Source organism: Eubalaena glacialis, chromosome 8 (genome assembly GCF_028564815.1).
Source record: "Eubalaena glacialis isolate mEubGla1 chromosome 8, mEubGla1.1.hap2.+ XY, whole genome shotgun sequence".
NCBI classification, from domain to species: domain Eukaryota; kingdom Metazoa; phylum Chordata; class Mammalia; order Artiodactyla; family Balaenidae; genus Eubalaena; species Eubalaena glacialis.
Window position 1 is genome coordinate 81,375,067 of NC_083723.1, and position 23,415 is coordinate 81,398,481.

Genomic DNA, 23,415 nt, shown 5'->3' on the forward strand with positions numbered 1-23,415 from the left:
AGGGAAGCAAGTCTGTCTGCTCTCATGTGTCTTAGTTAAAAGATAAAATCCTTATATAATGAGACCATATTTTTTCTTGTTCTATTAATACTTGAGCCAACCCTTTATTCCCTGCTGTAAATTTTTGACTGAAATTATTTTGCCATTGAATTAAGGATCATATAAAGAATATACCCAACACCTGCTATGAAAGAAAGTGTTAAAATACAAACAACTGATCATTTATGTTAGTTTCAACTAATTTGTGGGCTCACATCCAACTTGCTTTAGCATTCAGCCAGTAAAATGCCAACTTTGTCTGACCCTATGTTACTGTGTGTATTAGATTATGTAATAAAATAATACTGATGCTACCTGGAAGAAGTATTTACTGTCCTCTGGGATCTCTGCCCAATTTTACTATAGTTTTATGCTGTGGACTCTGATGAGTATTTTTTTTTTCAGTCTTTCTGTCCTAGTTTTACTATCAAGGAAAGAGGCAGTGACATAGTAATTATCAAGCCCCTTCTTCCAGGGGAATACTTTATAGGACAATTGTGGTCTTCTATAATGATCAACTCATGCACCTCTTTGGAACTCTTAGGAAAACTATCATGGACTCTTTCTCCCCAGAATTGAACTTATACATATATTTTATGCCATTCAAAATGTCTATACCATTTTAGGGGATTCTAAAACAGGCCAGTACCATATGATCCAGCAATTTCATTCCTAGGTATATGTCCAAACGAATTGAAAGCAGGGTCTTGAAGAGATATTTGTACACCAGTGTTCATAGTAGCATTAGTCAAGATACCCAAAAGGTAGAAACAACCCAAGTGTCCATCGACAGATGAATGGATAAACAAAATGTGGCATATACATATAATTGAGTAATGAGGAATGAAATTCTGGTACATGCTACAACATGAATAAACTCTGAAGACATTATGTTAAGAGTAATAAGTCAGATACAAAAGGACAAATATTGTATGATTCCACTTATTTAAAGTACCTAGAATAAGCAAATTCACAGTAACAGGAAGTAGAGCAGAGGTTACCAGGGTTTGGAGGGAGGAGGAATGGGGAATTATTGTTTAATGGGTACAGAGTTTCTGTTTGGAATGATAAAAAAAGTTCTGGGAATGGATAGTGGTGATGACTGTACTTGATACCACTGAATTGCATACTTTAAAATTGTTAAAATGATAAATTTTATGTTATGTATATTTTACCATAATTAAAAAAAAATCACTTTGAAAAGAGCCTGGACGTGAGAGCCTGATAAACCTGGCTGGGTTCCAATCCCAGGTCTACCAGTTACCAGCTGTGTATGACTTTGGGTAAACTACTTAGTGTCTCAGAATGTCATTTTCCCTACCTATAAAGTTGGGAATAAACTACCGACCTTAGAGGATTGTTGTGGAAATTAATGTGATTAGCCTGCCACATAATAGCCACTATTTAAAAAGGTAAAGAAAACTAGTATATATTAAGCAAGCAAAATCCAGTGGACTGTGTTAAGAATAAAGTACCACGTTACATAATTGCTTTTTGCCTCTAGGAGATAAGAATATTAACACAGAATAATACAGGAGGGCAGCAACTGAGTCTATGGAGCTGCCCCAGCAGCCAGAGCTGTCATATCCCCTCCTCTTCCACCTCCTGTTGCAAACAGTAAAGGCCCTTCGTACAGTTAAAAAAAAAAATAGAATAATACAAATGAAGTAGGATTTTAGCATTGAAGAAACAGAGGTACAGGACTTGCTCCAGCCTTCCAGTGACTAGAAGGACAGAAAGAACACAAAATTACCCTTGCCTAAGTCTGAGGTTTATTTCTGTTTCTGCTTAAATTGTTTTTAGATTCTCTAGGTTTTCCTCATTTTTGTAAACTGTTGGGGATTTTCTGCAGTATAGGTTTTAAGTCTTTGCAGTGTGTCTTGATATAGATTTTAAAACACAAATCCATATACAAACCTGTGCATACAAACACACACTGTACAGAGCAATGCCATATTTATCTGGAGATCAGACATCCTACAATATTAACTCTTTGGGACATAACCATTTTTGCAGAATCATGCCCCAAAGCCCTCCGTGTAGCAAATACCAGATGTAAAGTCTTTGCTGAGACGTGTCATGACCCAACGCAGATGACTGTATAGAAACAACAACAGAAAAACAGCAAGCAAAGTTAAGAGTGACAGCAGAGAAGGGAGCAGGAAAATAGTTAATGCCTGTATAAGCCTGGCTGGAGGCTGGCAACATGAGTAACCGTTGAGCCTGCCACATTCAGAAAAGGTTAAATTTCATTCCTTTTGCTCTGCTTAGGAAAATGGGGGTATGTGCAGAATATTTTTAAATTGCATCCAAAATGATAAAAGTTTAATGCTTAAAGAGGTAGAATCTGTTACTTGCAATACTCATTATGGAGTGAAGTGTTGCTATTTATATATTAATATGTTGTTTATATTGAGACATAAATAGCTAAATTTTATCAGTTTTGTCACCTAATTCTCTCTAAAATCTGGCTGTTTCTTTCAGTCTCCAGCACTTGACACAATGCCTGCCTCACAGTGGGCACTCAGTATTTATTGAAAGAAGAAAGAATGAGTGAATGAACAGACAAGTGAAGGAATGAAACTACCTATAACATTTGTGTGCCTGCATGACGTGTATTACCTGTGCGTGAATAAAGACATCCAAGTTTAAACTCACCCTTTTCTCCTTTCCAGAGCAGAGACCATTCTCCTGGGACCATTCCTAAGGAAGAAACACCCACGCTGTGACATATGCCACTGCCACCGCCACTGCCACCTCTGCCTCCACCTCCCCCCCAGCTGGGGCCTCCTCCGCCTCCCCCACCATCAGCGCCCCTGGTAAGACCTGCGTTTCTTTTTTTCAGTCTGGTTTACTTGAATACACTTGAGCAGGTTTTAAATGTTCAGAATCAGCCAGCACCCAGCTCCTCTATGGCAGGTGGCATCTTTGGTAGCTGGCTCTACGGCTCCAAGGTCTAATTCCAAACCAGCCTGGCCAGGTATTTCCCTCCCTGTTCCTTGGCAGTTCCCACCCTCTACCTCAGCGTCGTCTACATGATTTCTCTTCTAATTCCTGCTGCTCGATACAGGCTTCCCGAGTCTCCCTAATCGACTCTTCCATCTCACGGGAAACCTCAGAGGGGAGGCCACGATGAAGTGCATAGCCAAGGAGGCGTGCTCAAAGTCAAGTTCCAGTGTGTGTGATCTGGATGGTGCTAACAGTAGCTTGGGCTTCAGTTGCCAGGTTCTGGGACCAAGTAAGAGGAGTGTCATATGAAATGCCACAACGAAATATAAATCTCTAAATGAAATCTCCCTATCTGCCCAAGACTGAATTCAGTCTATTTCGCTTTGTGTTGTCTCTCTTGGTTTAATAGTTTGGTTTGGGCTTAGGAGAGGCACGGAGAGTGGTTATTTTGTTTTACAACAGGGCTTCTCACCCTTAGCGCCATTGACACTTGGGGCCAGGAATAAAGCCTCACCTACTACCCTGCCCCCGGGGTGCACACCTCTCCACAGATGCGTGGATGACATGACCACGGGAGTATAGGTTATGAAGGAAGGGTCTGAGGCCCTGCTGCACAGTCACCAGCCTTGGTGAGAACGAGGGTATGCCTGAGGTCATATGTCACCCCCATGACATTAGCGTGGCACACTGACCATATCTGAAGTGCTGGGGCATACACCTTCCTGAAACTTGGCCCTTGCCCTTGAAGAGAGTGGAAGGAAAGCACATAATGTGAGTTACACCTGAACGCTCTCTGGCCAATATATAGAAAGAATAGGAATCAATACTGAATTTCCACTGCCGAATTTGACACAAAGAAGGCATGGAGATGAACAGTTTATAAGTGAAAGAAGCATACATGAAACTATAATGTGGGTCTCACACAGACTTGCTGGGCCTGAAGAAGCACAACTTAAAGTAACTCCCAATACCACAGTACGCCCATAAACTTAGCCAGAATAAATAAACTTATCAAAACCCATATTGTTGGGAACTTGGGGAAATAAACTCTTTTAAACATTGCTGGTGACATACCTGGGACTCAACCTGGGACTCAACAAATGTTGAATGAGTCTTTCTGGAGTGTTCTCTGACAAAAAACAATAAGCCTGAATATATCACTTTTTCCCCTGGTAATCAAGTAGTTTTATTTTTGAGACTGACTTAAGAATTTAACCCTAAAGGAACCAAAAAAGAATTTATACAGGATGTGCACAGCAAAGCTATTTATTCTAGTGAAAAATTAGATCTTAAATGGTTTATGAGAACTAAATGAACTGTATTGTCATGCTGTTAATTAAAAATTGCATTATGTTAAAGTGTTAATTAAAAATTACATTTATAACTGTGCTGATAATGGAAAGTAGATATGGAATGATGAATTAAAAACAATGCATGTTTTGTGCATCATGAAATCAGCTATATATGTAATAAATAGGAAAGACCAGAAGAGAATTTTGAATGCTGATAATAAAATTTTAAATTTCATTAGGGAGTCTTTTTCTTTTAATATGCTTAAGTTCATAATAAACAAAAATAATTCTGCATTTGGATAACTCTTGCATTCCCTCCCCCATTCCTAAATTTTTTCTTTTTTTTTTTTTTGCTACCTATCTCATGGAGGAACTGATCAATTTAGGAGGAAAATAACCACGTAAATTTTAATTTTATTTTTTAAAAATTTATTCATTTATTTATTTTTGACTGCATTGGGTCTTCGTTGCTGCGTGCGGGCTTTCTCTGGTTGTGGCGAGCGGGGGCTACTCTTCGTTGTGGTGCACGGGCTTCTCATTGCGGTGGCTTCTCTTTGTTGCGGAGCATGGGCTCTAGGCACGTGGGCTTCAGTAGTTGTGGCACATGGGCTCAGTAGTTGTGGCTCGTGGGCTCTAGAGTGCAGGCTTAGTAGTTGTGGCTCACAGGGTTTAGTTGCTCCGCAGCATGTGGGATCTTCCCGGACCAGGGCTCAAACCCATGTCCCCTGCATTGGCAGGCGGATTCTTAACCACTGTGCCAGCAGGGAAGTCCTTTAATATTTTTTTAAGATGCATTTTTCTACAATCTGGGAAAAATATTTACAGTGCATATTATAGGCAAAGAATGAACAACCTGAGCATATAAAGAGCTCTTAGGGATCAATATGGAAAGGATGAGTAGAAAATGGGCCCAGGATATGACCAGGCAGAAGAAATACAAATGTTTCAACCTCACTATAATTGAATAAACACAAATTAAAATAATGAGAAATCATTTTCATCTATCAGTTTGGTGGTGGTACTTTTTAAATGTTGCCTGGAGTGTTAGGAACCAGGCACTTATAACATTTTTTTTTAGTGGTTTATTTATTTATTTACTGCTACAGGCACATCCATTGCCCCCTTTCCATTTACCCACCCACACTGTACACAAGGTTGGATGATTTGATTTAAGAAGTCTGTGGCATGGTGGATGGGCTTTAGGTTCTTTTGGTTCTAACACTTATTTTCCAGGTGACCTATATAGTCATTTATTATACCAGGCACTTATACCTCTTAATAGGAGCAAATATTGGTATAATCCCCTGAAACACAATTTGTTAATATGGATTAAGTCCCTTTAAAAAGTTGTTGTACTCAATGTACTAGTTTCACTTCAAGTAATTTCCTTTCAGTAACTCATCATAGTGTACAGAAATATTTAGCTATAGATTATTAATGAGAGCATTATTGTGATAGCAACCAAAAAAAAAAAAGAAAGAAAGGAAACAATCTAAATATTTAAAACCAGAAGATTCAATAAAAAATGATTATGTAATCCACAAAACAGTATTCTAGGTAGCACTGAAAATCATATCAAAATTATTTTGTACTCCCAGTATAATAATTGATTCAGGCAAGGATCATTCATGAAACCTAAAACCACTTAGGGAAATGTTTTAGAGAACAGGATGTTCACAGGATCCCAAGTGTCACCCACAGATTACTTCTAATTACAAAGGGGAAAATGTACCTTTAACAGGGATCAAAGTGTCACCTGTCATAGAATGACCTTTACACAGCCTTTTGCTGTGATGCAACAAGAAGTACATAGCATCACCCTGCAGTGACCTGCCAAAAATTAGTGTTCTTTGAGAAAGCAACTAGGCACATCCAGAATGTGGGACCTTCTGCGACAGAGGTTGGCAAACTAGAGCAGAGCCCACGGTCCAGTTTTGGTACAGCCCTCGAGCTAAGAATGGTTTTTACATTTTCAAGTGATTGAAAAAAATCAAAAGACAAATAATATTTTGTGCATATGAAAAATATATGAAATTCAAATTTTAGTCCATAAACAAAGTTTTATTGGACCACAGCAATGCTTATTCATTTACATATTGTCTCTGGCTGCTTTTATGTTACAGTGACAGAGCACCAATTAAACAACTTGTCTCCCCCCAAAGAATTCTTTTCATCTCACTAGTTGACCTGTGTTTTAAAAATTATATTCAATTATTATTATTTTGTTTTGAATTTCATCAATAAAAATTTTGTGGAAATTTGTTTTCTTTTTTGCTGTATCGTACTTACAGAACATCCATGATTTTGCCTCTTGGCCCACAAGGCCTAAAATACTTACTATCTGGCCCTTTACGGAAGAGGTTTGCCAACACGTGTCCTACAAGATAGCTGGCTTCATTCAGCCTTCCTTTTGTCACCAGCAGCCAGTGATCTTGGTACGCTTGCATCAGATCATGTCCCCCTCCCCCATCACTTTTCAAGGACTTCCCATCCCCCTCTTAACTGTAGGCCGCTCCACTTGCATGACCCGGCCCCTGCCTACCTCTCAGACCTCATATGGTGCCCCTCTCCCCATGTCTTCTACTTCAGGACTTTAGCATGGCTGTTCCTTCTGCTTGGAAAGCTCTCTCTGCTCAGCTCAGCCCAGATATCCCTTCCTTGAAGCATCATTTCCTCACACCCCACACTGGCATTCATAACATACTTTTAAACCCCTCCTTCATAGCAGTTATCAGTTTTTAAGTTAGTTTTTATTTGACTGGGGTCCACATTTTCTGTTCTGTGGTCTTTTCTGTCCCTAGTGCCTGGCTCACAATAGCTACTCATTGAATGAATGGATGGATGGATGCATGACTAAATGAATATCTGTGTAAATAGCATTAGGAAATGGAGTTAAACTCTTCATAAGCAGTGTTCAGGACTTTAAACATCTACGCTCATGGACCAGCATGGCAGATTTTATTATATGTGATCTTTGCAAGGAGGGGGCATTTTGTGTGATATGTCTGATCAGGCTTCACCTGAGCTCTGGAAGATCTGGGGATTAGACCAAGACTAAAAGTTTTTTGATTTTTCCCTCCTAACCTCTCACCTTTCCCCTTCCTGCCCCTCCCATCCTCGTCTCCTCCTCTCCCTGATGTGCATCCTTTGGAACCGAGAAAAGGGCTGATGGGCCTTGCTAAAATTCTGAAGCAGGCTCTAAGTGAAAGCCAGACAGCCCTTGTCATGTGGTTTCCCTTCTTTTCTTGCCCCTATTTCCCTGTCTTTTGAGCACTACTCCTTTGTCTCATCCCTTTGAAATCCAGAATCAATATCAAAATTGCCCACATGGGACATTGGTCCACTTATAATTAAATTATTGTTGCTTTGGTTACACGATGTAACTTTTTAAAAAAAATCTAAAGAAAATACAATGGATTTGATTTTTGAAACGCAGCAAAATTTTTACTGAGCTTTTGTTTTCAAATCTACTTTGGCCCCTTGGTAGTGTCCGAGATGTGAGAAGGAGCTCCTTGAGGGCCTGGTGATTTCTCTTTTTTTTTTTTTGCCACAATTGTGTAACATTGTCTACAAAAGAGGAAGGGACTCTATGGGTCTCTGACCAGATGATAAATTCTTTGGAGTTGGGTTGCCTAGGCAAAGCCTAAAAGAAGATTTGTAAAGTTTTATAGCATTATTTTTTAATGTTGCTGTTCAAGCTTAAATATCCCAAGGAGGCAACAGTACTTCTAGGGGAGACCTCTGTCTTATTATTTAAAATCAAAAGGAAAACTGGCTTGATAATCATTTATTTTCCATGATAAGCAAAACTCTAAGTAGAAAGACACCATGGATCCAGGTACTCCTCTGCCTGCCTGTTCCAGGGGTAACATTTAATAAAGTGCTGAAGGGAAATTACAGTGAGAAGCATACTGTGGCCCCTCACTGTTCTGTTCCCTCGTTACTCTTTGCCAGAGTCTTTGTTTGCATTCAGGAAACTCAGTGAGATGATTTTTCTCCTTGCAGTGTAAGGATTGCATGATTCATGGGTGAGGTAGACTTCCCAGTGTCAGGAAATACCATCTGAGGCTTACATTGGGAGGTTTTCCCACCATCTCTAGGATGCAGGAGCTCATGTGGTATAAAAAACATGTCAATCTGTGAAAGAAAATGTGGAAAATGAAGTGGTGTCTGAAGCCCCATAAGAGCCTCTTTTGGAGTTTTGCGTTTGCTGTGGTTAAAAAAAAAAAGGCAGGGGTTGGGGGCCGTAGGTGGAAGGGGGCTCAGTAGAATTGCGTATTACCCTATATTCTGGAAACGGTAATTTGCATGTTGACTGGTGCATTTAGAATAATGAGAGGCTTAAAAAATCTTAAATACTGTCACTCACTTAGATTCTCGTGACATTCTGGTGCTTTGATTAGTGTCACTAATGAGGGGTTGGGGACGTTTACCCAGGGTTGACAGTGGCCACTGGGACAAGGAAAAGTCTTTTGCATTAGGCCAAGCTATTAGGATAGTACTAAGTTGACATTTGATCCTTGCTTAAAACAGTTTGCAAAAGTGCATGTTTGTCTTCAAGTAATTTTAAGAACGAGATTCTCCCTTTCTCCTCTGCCGGTTTGTACCCGCAAGCAGTAACACGGCTTCACTGAAAAAACGAGGCAGTCTGCAGCAGATTTACTTGGTCTGCAAGAGAGGTGTGTCAGGACCTGCCACTCATACTTCCAAAGGGCCATTCAGCACGGTATTTAAATGTGTTTCTTTTTCACAGCTGTCAGGTAGGAGGGATGGCAGGAAAAAAAGGGGAAGCTTGCAGTGGTGTGCTGGGGGCAGCAATTGTGCCCTCAGAACGCCTGGGACTTGGCAAGAAAAGCCTGCGAGCGCTTGTTAAAGGCCTTTATCAAATTTCATAGGAGCCCAGGAGCCTAAGCCACTCACACAGCGTCTGAGGCGAGGGATATGGCAGGAAGCTGCCATGGGCCAGGAGGCCAAAGGGCAGCCCTTGAAAGCCTCAGCCATCTCGGTAGCCGCAATTACTATCTGGAGCTTTATTTTACACTGGAATCTGCTGGCTCTTTGCCTTTGAAATCTTTTACAATTACAGTGTAACTAACAATTCCTAGAAAAACTGCCGGTGAACCACTTCCCCTATGCAAGGGTTGTCTTTTCCTATATGCACGGTTATACTGAGGAGGGCCACCTTGATTTGGAGCCTGCGCTCTTTGGGGCCATGTACCCCTTCCCCCAGACTGCTCTTTCCTTTCTTGCCATAAAAGAGAAAAAATTACCAACATCAGGTTGTTGCTGGCAATCAGGTATCCAGCCCTGACCTAGTCAAGAAAGCTGCAAGCGACGGGTGAGGGGTGCTGGGATCTTGGGAGCACGAGGCATATCTTTGCAGTGGGGTGTTGGCAGCTAGAAAAAGTCATGTTTCCTAGGATGCTTAATGAAAAGACAGGTAACATGAAGTGGAAAAAGCAGGCTACATATGGGTAATGTGGTCCCAACTCTATAAGACAAAACTCTGTGTACTGCTCATTTGTGTGCTCGCAGATCAAGACAGTAAGGAAATAGTACACATACAATGATAACATTGCTGGTTATCTGGGGGCCGTATGCGTGATTTCTGTTTTCTTGTTTGTATGATTCCACATTTTCTCAAATGTCTACATGGAACATTTTTTACTTTTATAAATTGAAGAAAAGGTTTTAAGAAAGAAAAAGGAATGAATGATCATTTACCTACTGATCATGTAATAATGATCTACAATAATAATAACAGGCATCTACTGAACAGCTATTGTATACCAGGTACTGTGCCAGGCACTTAATGAGGATTATCTAAATTCATATTTACAGCAATCCAGTGAGGTGGGATGATAATGCCCCTTTACAGATGAGGAAACGGAGGCACAGAGAGGTTGCTAAGGTGCCCAGTGTCATACAGCCAGTAAGTGGTGGAGGCTGGATTCCTCCCCAGGCTCTCTGAGAGCCTTACTGCTCTGTGCTCTACTGCTTCCAAATATATATACAGCTGGAATAAGCAGCACTGATGACCACAGCATCAAACACTTATGTAGTGCTTACCGTATGCTTTGTGTTGTCCTAAGGTGCTTAGCGCATAATTGAATTAATCCTCACAGTAACCCTTTGAGGCAGGTACTGTTGTTATTCTCATGGATGAGTTAACTGTGGCACAGAGGGGAAGTGACTTACACTGGATCACACAGCTAGTAACTGGCAAAGCCATGGTTTGCATGCTGGCAGAATGGCTCCAGAGTCCCTGTTCCGAACCACTAAACCAGCTGCCCTTTGATGTAGACCTTCTCAGGGATTACCCCTACCCCTTGAATCTAAGAGCCAGGAAATCAATGGTTTCCCTTTCTCATACCTAGGACAGAGCTCCCAGATTTCTTCCTGTACTCCCCAAGCCTCCTCCTAAGATTGCTCTTTTCTTTTTTTTTCTTTCCTTTTCTTTATGGTTCCATCATTTCCCCTCACTTGCTTATTGGTTTCTTCTCCTTTTTCCATAGAAAAAAAAACATTTTGCAAGATACCCTCTGAATAAAACCCATGGTTTAAAAGCAGAGAGTCAGCATTAAAGAAGCAGGTACAATGCAAAAAAACCCTCAGTTTTGTCTTGTCTTTAGTTTACAGCTGGGCTCTTTATGGACTCAAGAAAACAGGCTCTCTGCTAACGGTGCAGGGCACACAGTGGAGACAATAAGTGCCTCTGAGCTCAATGACTGCAGACTGTGTCCTTAAATTTGACCAAATCATCATGCTAATTTACTAAGCTTTTGCTGCACGGAATTACCCAGTCTCTGCTTCTGAAGAGTTTAGAACCTGAATCCAGGGAAGACTGGGCTCAGTCATGGAAGTGCTGAAAGTAAGTTGATTATTCCCAGACCAGAACATTGTCCCTTGCATAGCTTCTTCATTATGTATTTCCTGCATATGGGACCCTTGAAGTCTTACCTTTAAAGAGGCCCCCTGTCCTCTGAATTAGTCACCTTTCATCTTCCTCAGCTTACTTCTCTGAGCATCGGGCACTAGGTCTTGCTAATGCTTTGGGTTCTCTCCTAAACAGACGAGTCGAGGGATGAGAGGATCTTGGGGCCAGTGAGCAATTAGTGAGTTACTCCGAGACAGGGATTCTGTGCCAAGGTCAGTACTAGACACATAGTAGGCACCCAGTACCTAGCATGATTTCCTGAACTAGTGAGTTTAGTGAAGATATTGTAATTCACAAAGCAAACCCACTGTGAACTAACCAACCACTACTTTACATCCTCCACCTGTCTAAGCCCTGAAAGCCAGACACATTCTATGTTGTGTCCTGTCAGAATACCATTAACACATTCACATTTTGCTAAGAATATTAGATCGGAAGTAACACATTCAGGGATAGCACAAGTTAACACCTGGGTTTTATTTCTAAAGCCATAAAATGTCCTTTGGTACAATCCTCCCCTTTCCAATTTGTTATTGTTTCTAAGAGAATAGACTAATAGACTTTGTACCTTGGCTTTACATAAAGACATTTTTAAAAACCCAGGGAAAGCAACAGAGTGTACCTGTCTTGCACATGATAACAATAGATTCCCATTTGAATAAGGTCTGTTCACAGTGGAGGAGTGTGAATGTGTTTTCGAGCTGGTGAAAGCAGGATTCCACCTGTACCACATAAAGTATTTAAAACACAAAGGTGAAAAGCATGTCTGTTCCTATGTCACCATCTGTTCGGCACTCAGTGTACCAGGCCGTCGGTTTCAGTAGGGATCACGTAATGATGCAGTGTGGTGTGTTCAAAAACAAAAACAAAGGCATGTGGGCTTTAGAGTCCAATAGACCGGAAACTGAATCCCTGCTGTGCCGTTTATTAGCTCTATGGTGTCAAGCAAATTACCTAGCAACTCTGAGCCTCAGTCTCCTCATCTGCAAATGGGAATAATAACCACCGCTTCCTAGGGCTCTGCCCTAGAGTGGAAGTTCCAGGAAGGGAGGGATTTTTGTCTGTTTTGCTCAGTGTATCCTCAACACCTGAGCAGTGCCTGCATGTAGTAGGCATTCACCCTGTATGTGTTGAATGCACTAATCATGGGGTTGTTGTGAGAATCTAGTAAGATAACGGGAGAAGCAGTTGTTTACCCAGTGTCTGCTTAGTCAATGGCAGCTACTCTTATCCCAGGGACCAGGAAACAACCGGGCAAGTAACCAGATATGGGACTAAGTTGAGGGCAAAGACTCCTGCAGTCAGTGCTACAGGAGGTCAGACACCAGACGTCAAGATCAAGGCTGGGAGCCTGAGTTTTTCAAAGTGAGGAGTCAGGCCAGCAGTCTGAAAATAGTCCCCAAATAGGAGGGCAGAGGTTATCACTTCTAGGCTTCAGGGCTTCCAAGTCCAGGGTGCCGGTACCTGCTCCTGTAGCATGATCTGAACAGCTGGGTGGTTTGCCTTTTCTCCTCTCACTGGCTCGCCCTGAGTTGAGTGGCCTGAGTCCATGGGGTACCAGTGGGAGGTACGTGGAGTCAACCACAGATGGGAGTGATGAGCCCTCAGCAGTGGGATCGCAGCTGTGACGGAGGAGTACATGGAGATCCAGAGGTGTCCTTTAGGATCCACTCCAGTGAAATGGCAGCCTGATTCAAATATTTTAAACATTTAGAGGAGGCTCTGTTTTCTCAGCTGCTGTTTGGTTTGTCATTTTACAAGCAGCTTTGGCAGTACCAGGCCAAGAGGCTGCCTAGAGAAGGGGCACACGTTTCCCTGGAAGTTTTTTTTTTTTTTTAACATCTTTATTGGAGTATAATTGCTTTACAATGTTCTGTTAGTTTCTGCTGTATAACAAAGTGAATCAGCTATGTGTATACATATATCCCCATATCTCCTCCCTCTTGCGTGTCTCTCCCACCCTCCCTATCCCACCACTCTAGGTGGTCACAAAGCACCGAGCTGATCTCCCTGTGCTATGCATCTGCTTCCCACTAACTATTTTTTTACATTTGGTAGTGTATATATGTCCATGCTACTCTCTCACTTCGCCCTCCCCACGTCCTCAAGTCCATTCTCTACATCTGCGTCTTTATTCCTGTCCTGCCCCTAGGTTCATCAGAACCATTTAATGGTGATGCTTGTGCAAGAATTCTAGATTGCCTGGCTCTGAGCCCCTATCTAAAGCAAAAAAAGATGTTCTTTGGGCTTTGGGGAAGCTCGGGGATGCTGAGATTCAAATGCTGTGTCTTGGTCTTTCTCTACCTGGTCCAAACTTTCATTTAAAACTCTACTGTTAGACCAGGGGAATTTGAACACTGATGGGATATTGGTTGATATGAAGAAATTATAGTTAATTTTATTTAATAATATTGCTACATTTTTAAGAGCTCTTTTCTTTGATATCATACAATGTTGCATATCTGTTTTTTAATAAGCAGGGATTTGGAGGGGAAAAGCAGGTCAGGGTAAAGAGAATAAGATTGGCTGTGAGTTGATAATTGTTGAAGCTGGATGATGGTACATGAGGACTGATTATACTACTCAACTTTTGTCTATGTTAATGTTACATAATAAAAAATGTTAATGGCCATCAACAACCTCAAAATATGCAAAATAAAGATGATTTAACAGAACCAAGGAGGGAAGTATATAGCATGCTTTCACTAATTCAAATGGAGTTTGAGACCAAATAGTACATGCTTTTTAATTTTAAAAAAAGTAAGCCCTATGTAGGCATAGAATGTCTGCTTAAAATTATCTATGTTGCCTCCTTCCCCCACATAATCTGACTCCTGGTTTTCTAGGGATTAATGTTAAGGTTTTTTGTGCCACTACCAGCAGAGGTGTCATCTCTAATCATTGAGTGGATTTATGGAATTTTTTTTTTCCTCCTAAGACTTAGAATTGCTACAGGTGACTTTGAATCGGAGTGTCACGGAAACTGTAAAGCTGGCGGTCACAATCTCCCTTGCTACTTTTTATTTAAATAAACCTTGAGACCCAGTGCGAACACCAGATAACTAACAATGGTTTGTGAAACTGTTGCACGTACTGTCCTCTGCCTGGGTACAAGGACACCTCCCACTAGCTAGTGTTTTCTCCTCAGACAAAGCACAGAGGACATGGTGGGAATTATTGAAGCAAAACTTTCCCAGCCGGCAACTCTTCTCAACACCAAGGTCACCCAGATATGGAAAAATTTTCGCCTTCAGCATTCTTTCCTCTCTAACTAAATGCCTCTTGTGGCTGTTTGCTGAAGGATTGCTGAGGATGGTGAGGGGAAACGACCTTTAAAACCCACTCTGAGGCAAAACCTTTGGCCGTGGAGATAACTTGGAAAGTGTGTTATGGCTTAAAACAGAAAACAAAACAAAACAAACCCTTGTGGGTTCCTGAGCAGGTGAACAGCTATTCTCAAGAGGTCAGATCATAGGCACCCAGGGACTTTTTTAAACCTCGCAACTGTGAAATACAGATTTTTTTTTTAGCCCTTTTGGCATTGCAGACTCTCAGATTTTCTGGAAGATATTATTGGTTTGACTAGAAGAAAAAAATGTACAATAATGCTGAAGCTCAGATCTATGACAGCAAGGGAGTACAGCCGCCCCTGAAGGCTGGAGACTCAGCACACAGGGCAAAAGGGCCCAGTACTACCCAGTCCTGTAGCTCAGGGGCCCCTTGTGCAAACACAACTGAGGGCTGGTAAATGAGTTGTGCTTTTTTGCCATTAATTCACAACTATTGCTAAAAAATGCTCACTGAAAGCACACTGTTGTATCCAATAGAAAGGATTTTTTGAAAAAAGGAAGCCAGTTGCTAAAGGAGAAAGACTCACTAGGAATATGGCCTATCTTTGCTCACTTCTGCAAAGGCCACCACGGAGATTTGGACGGACCCAGGGGAGCATGTCACCCTCCTTCCCCACCTTGAGAATCACTGCGGAAACCTAGAGTGGAGATGGGGAAAAGTGGAGAGTCACCACCAATAATAATGGTGATTCCAGGGCGTCAGAGAGGACTGTGCCCAGTGGGCACACCTGTGCTGCCCCTGAGCAGTGGGAGGACACCTGAGCTGGTGAGGGAGAGCCACAGGCTTCTATGTCAGATGGACCTGGATCCAAGCATAGTGGGTACTGGAACGTGGCCAAATCCTTTTAGACCTGTTTCCTCACCTGTGACATGGAAGTAATAATACTCTGTGGGGTGATAAAGTAATTAATTGAAATGATACTTTGAAAACATCAGCCCAGTATGCAGCTCTGTTCGTGGCAGCCCCTCCCCCGTCCCCTGCACCCTGGGATAGAGCACAGGCTCCCTGGGTGTGTCACACTATTCTCTCCAGGAGTACACTAAACCCTCCCTGGTCATATCCAGCTACGCCAGGCCCTGCCTTGTCAGTTCCATCCACCTTAGTGGGATTTGATCGAGGAGCCTTCAGTTTCTGTGCCAGGAAAGGCTGCCTCCCAAGGATACTAAGAAAGGGGATGGAGAGACAGAGATGGGCAATTTCCCTTTGCCCTAGAGCTCTCCACAGCAAGATGGGAGGGTCATTTCCTGATGTCCAAGATTTTCTCTTTGGCACAATGGTTTTCCCATTTCTATTCCAATAATTTCTCAGCACATGCAAACTCACACTGCAGCCCCTCTTTCCCTTCTTGGGCCCATCCCTTTAGGCCAGCACCCTCCTTTTTTTGACCAGATTATTTCATTGATACAGCTATTCCTGCCCCTCATCTGGAAAAAGCCATGGCTGCTTCTCCTCACCAGGGCCATTCAAGACCACTGCCTCCCTCCACTGACTTATGTTAACATGAATAATATAGTTTTGTGTTCAAGGCACACAGATTTGCCACTAGTAACAGGGCACACTTGGTCTGTTTGGCTTGGATAAGAGCAGTGGCCAAATGATTGACCTGGAAGGCTCAGTAAACTTTGTGAAATTCAACGGTGTTCCTTCCCGCTGCACTTTGGCACATAGGGGTGCAGTCTGTGGGCAAGACCAGCCACGTGCCCTTGCAGGTTAGGTGGCTCCAAGCAGGAGCCCCAGGAGCTGAGCTTCCTGCACATCTGCCTCATCCATGCCCTCTGTGTAACCTTGGACTTCTCTGCCCTTCACCTCTCAGGCCGCACAGTTGGAACAGTCCTATAGGGGAGAGAGGTGGGGCCGGTGTGGATTTTATGTCATTTTGCTTTTGCTTTGTTTCATTTTAATTGTTGCTAGGTAATGCCTTAAGAGAAAAGCTCTTTGAAAGGTTTAAACATGTCCTTTAAAGACTGGATTCTCGGGTGCAAAATGGAGGGAGGTCAGGTAGGGGGAGAAAAAGGGACATGACCACACCTCACCAGCCTCCTAGGGAGAATACAAGGAACCAGTGAGATTCCACATGAAAACTCTAAACTCACACGAAAGCACACGCACCCTTGGTTTAGCTCTTAGGCGAAATGAATGGACATATGGCAGCTGTATTAGGACACATCATTCTGGAATGTGTTACTTTAAGGCCTGGACCCCAGGAAAACCAAGACCAGCAAGAATCGCCCAAGCACCCAATTCCCTAACTCTCTGCTTCGATGTCCAGAGCACTAACCCTCAGCCTCCACCCCGACCCACTGTAACTTTTTGTGTATTGTCACCTTCCAGGTGATGGGTCCCTTACCTTCTTTACTTCAGGAATCAATGCATTTCACCAAACCTCTGGTTCTCTTTGTTGCCAAATGTAGTTGCCCACTACCCCATATTTGGGGTTTCTGCCACAGACCCGTGATGATGGCTGAGTTTCAGGTTGGCAGGACAAACCTGGAAAAAAAGAGCGAGTGCATTCAAAGTCACTTGTTGGCATGGACACTTTTCCACAGTAATTAAAATTGTGCCTGTGTATTATTACTCAAAACAGCTTGACAATTGAACAAACACCTTCCCCTGGAGTCGCATTTGACCTTTCCACACCCTCAGTGAGATGGATCAGATCATTGTCTAATTTGGGATTTCCCTCAAAGTAGACTGGAGACAAGTGTTTGGGCCTAAGGTAGTTTATTTGGGAGGTGATTCCCAGAGGCTCTGGCAAGGGAGTGAGGAAGCAAGAGAGTGGAGGGAAAAAAGCCGTGAAGAATATGCGGGAAACCAGGCTGCTTCCTGCAGGTGGGCACCCGAGAGCCTGCCTGGAGTTGAGCCACTGAGGGGCGAGGGGCTGGGGGTTTATCTACGGGCTCTTGTTCCTTTCAATACTTCCAGCAGTCCTGCAGGCGCGAGCATTCCCATCTGGGGAACTCCTCTGGCAGAGACCAACAAGCAGTTAGCACGTGTGGGAACTGTGAAGTCAGCCTCTGGGATAGGCTGAGCGGATATGTGCAGGGCACCGGCAGTATCTGCTTGTCGTACTTACCTCCGATTCATAGAGGAAGAATCTGAGGCACAGAGAGGTTAAATCTTTGCTCAGAGTCGCCCAGCTGGTGGTCTTTGGACTCTTTGACCTGCATTCTGTTCCTTGTACCGCGTTGCCTCTGAGGCTGCGGTTACGGCAGAGATGGCTGGGGCAGCCCCGAATGGCCTTCTCTGATAGCGCTTCTCACATTTTGATTTCTACAGCAGCCTTTGCATGACTGGTGTGGCCCTTCTTTGAGAGGCAACACAGCATAGTGGTTAAGACTTCTGAGCCAGACTTCCTGTGTGTCTTTTTTGGAAATTGTGTGGGCAAATTACTTAAACTTTCTGTGCCTTGGTTTTATTCTCTGTTAAAATACTATCTACTTCACCATGTTGATGTGAAGACTAAATGAATTAATAATACACGCCAAGTGCTTAGCAGGGAATAAGAACCGTGGACGTGTTAGTTGTTGGTGGTGTTATTGTGCATATGGATGCTCTTCTTCCTTTTTACTCACATTTCTCTGGCTTTAGAATTCATATGAAGTCATTGCAAAACAAGAGCTCACATTTCATTGCCACATTCATGTCTGGGAAGCATCTCGCCAAGTTTAAACATCATTACACTTCAGATGATTTGTTTATCATCTGTCTTCACTGCCTGTTGATAAACTCCCTAAGGACAGAGATCGCGCCAGCCTTGCCCTTCATGGAATGAGCAGTGCAGAGTGCGGTGCCTGGCCTTGGGTGCTGCTCTGGAAATTCACATTCAGTGAATGAGAGCGCACCCTCCCTGGGGCTCGATGGTGACAGCAAATCTCATGTTACATAGCCAGGCCACCTGCTGGTGGTGACATCAACATAAAAAGAATTTTAAAAGTTGCACCAGAGATGTGCTCCTCCCAGAATTTTCTCTGTATTTATAGAACACTATTCTAAGGCCCTCAAAAGAATTTTCAGCTGTGGCTCAGTTCTTTAATCCTCAGTGAGATGAAATTGGAAGCTAAAATATGGAGTGTGGCATTCCGATGTGCAGTATTAACATCTGCCAGTAATTATCAGTATTAATGTTTCATTATGGATAATGCTGTGTGACAACAAGTGGGCTAATTTTAACATCTGTTTGACCTTGACACACTGTTATAATGAGTCAGGGACAAATTGGGTGTCCTGTTTTACAAACAAGGAACTCAGACCCACTGAGGCATTAAGAGGACCCTGAAGCAGAACAAGCAACTAAGCCGTGTTGCTTGTTCACAGTTACCAAGTTCTTTTTGGTAAATGTCAGAGGCACCCAGTAGTGGGAAGTGGATGATGGTTATACAGCCTTGACACCATGTCATGGACACAACATGTTATGGGCTGAATTGTGTCCCCCTCCAAACTCATATGTGACTGATAGGTCTTTAAAGAGGAAACTAAGGTTAAATAAGGTGATTAGGGTAGGTCTTAATCCAGTATGACCGATGTCTTTATAAGAAGAGATTAGGACACAGACACACACATGGGGAAGACCTTGTGAAGACACAGGGAGGAGATGCTCATCTGCAAGCCAAGGAGAGAGGCCTCAGAAGAAGCCAACCCTACCAACCCCCAGATCTTGGACTTCTAGCCTCCAGGACTGTGAGAAAATAAATTTCTGTTGTTTAAGCCACCCAGGCTCTGGTTCTTTCTTATGGCAGCCCTAGCAAACAAATACACAAGGCCTGTATTAGTAGGCAGGGAAAGAAACTGCTCACCGGCTCCCTCGGATCAGTGACACCCCTCCTCTGTCCTCTCTGTTGCTCCACCACACTGGGAGGAAAGGTCACTTGGGGCAAATCTAGTTCCAGAGTCAGTCCTCCCCAGAGGACTCCCCACAGAATCTGCATCTTGCATCTTCACTCCCTGCTATGTATGCACATCCTTTCCCCCAAGGTTTTCCACTTTTTTTTTCTGTTCTGTTCTTACTTGTTCTGTTTTGTCTTATTTTGTCTACTATTTAGAAAATGCAGAATCTCTGATTAGCAGGGGCCTTCTGTCTCTAAGACCTTGTTTAAAGGCCTTTGCTCCTAATGACATAAACTGCTGAGTGTGCTGCACAAGTAATGCATTTCAGAATCAATGAAGAGATAAATTCTATTTCTAGAAGCTTATAGGGAGAACTGTGTCTAATCCTTGCCACCTTAGATGGTTTTAGCATCCATTATAGGTTGGTCTTTCAGCCATCAAAAAGCAAATCGCTCTGCTTGCAGGCCGCACAGCATTTGTTGAATCCCTTCTTGGGACCTTGTTGTTATTGATTCTTGCTGGAATAATGGGGCTTAGTTATGGCTGGAGTGGATGGGTAGACCCAGGGTAAGCCCTGCTGGCTCTTAATAGAAAATGGGATCACACCTTTGGACAGAAGGTAGATGGGGTGGGATTCATATCATGTAAGAACCTCGTGGGCAGTATAAGAAGTTTGAGAAATACTTTTTTTTTTTTACTTGAGTTACGTTTCATTAGTAAATCTTAAAATCCACCAGTCAGTAGGCATGTTACTCTAATGTCTGGGGTATTTTTTTCAAATCATTGTGCTAGGCTGCGAGATTCCCAAATCAGTGGAGCCTGTTGGTGTCTACCTTCAGATAAAACACATGAAAAGATAGGAATACAAAGTAATGTGTATCCATTGCAGCAAAGACAAAAGAGTGTAGGTTAACCAGAACTGAGTGATAACAGACCATGATCATTAAAGGATCGTGTTAAAATAGCTGCCTTCCTCACCAAAGTGGAAAACAGTGCAGGTAGCGCCCAGGCACTCACTCCAGGCACTTCCATACCCCCTCAGTTTTGCACCCTGGGAACCTCTCCCACCCCACTCTTGTCCTGGCTCCGTGACGTGGTGCAATTAAACTTTACTTCCTCATAACCTAGCATTTCAGAAGCTAAACCAAGTTGTTTCCTTTTCAAAAATAATCGTGACACCATTTTTCTCAATTATTTGAGAAAAATATAAATAAATGAATTTATCTTCTTGATTTCTATTTCATTATGCTCCATCTTGCTCCACAAAGTTGACACAGCCATCTTTTAAAATTCTGCTTCCGCAAATGTTTCCTAAACCCTTTCCACAGTACTTGGCTTCTACAGATATTTTTTCCTGGTTTATCAGGTATTTAATTCATTGGTTAACCAAACAAATCAAAAAGTTCTGTACAGGCATCTGCTAATTCAGTGGTAAAACACACCTTCCAGATCTCCAACTCCTGGGGACCAGCTGTTGCCATTGGTGTCATCTGAGGCATCCACTATTCCTTGACCCCCCTCTAGACCATGACTTTGATGACTAGAGTGCTTTAATATTACGATTTTCTTTAAAATATTTCCATATAAGCACTGGAATGTATCTGTGTGTGTATGTATGTGACTTGATTTTTTTTTTAATAGACTTTTTTTTTTTAACATCTTTATTGGAGTATAATTGCTTTACAATGGTGTGTTTCTGCTGTATAACAAAGTGAATCAGCTATATGTATACATATATCCCCACATCCCCTCCCTCTTGCGTCTCCCTCCCACCCTCCCCATCCCACCCCTGTAGGTGGACACAAAGCACCGAGCTGATCTCCCTGTGTCATGCGGCTGCTTCCCACTAGCTATCTGTTTTACATTTGGTAGTGTATATATGTCCATGCCACTCTCTCACTTCGTCCCAGCTTACCCTTCCCCCTCCCCGTGTCCTCAAGTCCATTCTCTGCATCTGTGTCTTTATTCCTATCCTGCCCCTAGGTTCTTCAGAACCATTTTTTTTTTTTAGATTCCATGTATATGTGTTAGCATATGGTATTTGTTTTTCTCTTTCTGACTTACTTCACTCTGTATGACAGACTCCAGGTCCATCCACCTCACTACAAATAACTCAGTTTCGTTTCTTTTTATGGCTGAGTAATTTAATAGACTATTTTTTAAGCAGTCTTAGGTTCTCAGAAAATACAGAGAATTCCCTCATCCCTCCTGCCCCCCAGACACACAGCCTCCTCACTATCAACAGCTGATTTTTCATCAAGATTTAAATTCTGTGTTTCGTCCAATGTTCTTTATCTTGAAAACCATCCCTTTGATTGTGTTGTTACTCAAAATGAACAGAATAAGTACCAAAGATTAGTGGAATTTTTAAAATGTAGTTTACGTGTTAGTTTTTTACTGTCTTACATTCATGTAATGTAGTCATATTTTCTGCCAATAATACCAGGTATTATTGGTGCTTAAGATGGAATTAAATGTCTTAGAGATCAGAGTAGTAGCTGGCACATCAAAGGCAGTTAGTTTTTGTTGACTTCATTGATATTCTATTCCTTAAAGAGTCTTGTGACTTCTAGATGCTTCATCATCTGAACAGACTTCAGCCTGGAAGAAGAATGGCTGCCATCGCTGGTGCCAGTAGCCTGGTGGTCTTTAAATGGCCTTTCCCCAAGCAGGACTGGAGCCCTTCCTTGGGGTGAGGGGTTGACTTCACTGAGATGCCAAGCAATCCATCAGTGCAAAGGAAGGACAGTAGATGGGGAGATATCTCAGTTTGCAGAAGCAATGGTTGCACCACTCCGATTGCTTCTAGCCTCAATCAGCAGGCCTAATTTTAGGAGATGTAAAACAAAAACTCAGTTGAGTGAAGTGAACTAAAAATAAACCCCCGTTTATTCTGTTATAATTCACTTCCTCAGATGATAGGTCTGTTCCATTTAAGCAAAATTCTTTCCCTGTCATAATTGTCATAAAGATGTTTCGATGATTATTAAGAACAATGAAAGCCTACATTTCATCTTGATTCATTGCAGCTGTCGTGACCTTCTATCTATTTCTGCTCTCCTCTAGAATTGCTGGCATTCAGTGAAACAGATGCTACTGTATTTTTAAGGGAGGGTTTGAGGTGGCCCCATTTTATTAAAAATATACAAGGAGTGTTATTAATAAGAGTATGTTGTATGAGTCACACTTCGGTGCCCTGGCAGGCCCTCCTGTGATTCTCATGACAAAAATACTTGTTTTATTTTAAATTCACAGTGTATTTTCACATTAAATAACTAATTTTATTTTAGTGAATTTTGGGCAGTGTGTATTATATATAAGGCGTTGTGCTGAGCACTGGAAAGGTTAAGACATAAATTTCTGCCTCAAGGAACTTACTTGGGGAGGACAGATGCACATCAAGATGTGAAACATATGATCTCAGCAACTGGCACCAGAATTCTTCTTAAGGAGGGACCTGTCTTTGGGAACATATCTTTATAAACTGTGAAGAGGTGGGGCGGGGCGTGGAACTTGAGGGCAGGAATGAAGCAATAACAAGAATGACTAAACAGCACCACACGAAGCAAGGGGAAGAATTTGCTTTGTTCCTAAGAGGTTGAGCAGAGGGAAAAGATAGTTAAGAAGGGAGCGAGAGAGAGGAGCCAGAACACTGGTTTGAGGTGGGTGACTAGGGATGCTGGGCCAAATGAATCCTCCTGTATTGGGATGAGGAGCGGCCATGTGAGGGCCAGGGATGCCCAGCACTCGATGCGAGGTTGCTGCCTGGAATCTGGAAGCAAGCATGCCCATGACGCATAAAAGCCCTTTAAATTGCAGAAATCTTTGGGAGGGTTTGGGATTCCCAAGGGCATCAAGAATGGCTCTGCTCTTAAGGGCTCAGGAAACCTCAGCTGATATCTGCATATCTGGGTTAAACTTCTAAAATGTATGGCGATTATACGATAAGTGGATGAGTTGAAATGCAAAGAGTTACTTCTGACTCGGATTAATTTAGGCTTCTCCGGAAGAGGCTTTATAGCT

The 23,415-nt window shown here is 42.5% G+C and overlaps 1 protein-coding gene across 4 annotated transcripts in view; it reads left to right on the plus strand.

Moving 5' to 3' along the window:
* Nucleotides 1–23,415, plus strand: part of WIPF3 (WAS/WASL interacting protein family member 3) — an 86,625-nt gene that overhangs the window by 20,278 nt on the left and 42,932 nt on the right. For all 4 annotated transcript variants that reach the window (XM_061198634.1, XM_061198635.1, XM_061198632.1 and 1 more), the window contains exon 2: nt 2,715–2,858. In XM_061198634.1, the coding sequence (XP_061054617.1) occupies nt 2,772–2,858 (87 nt within the window). In that variant the 5' untranslated portion in view covers nt 2,715–2,771. The remainder of the gene's footprint in view (nt 1–2,714; nt 2,859–23,415) is intronic.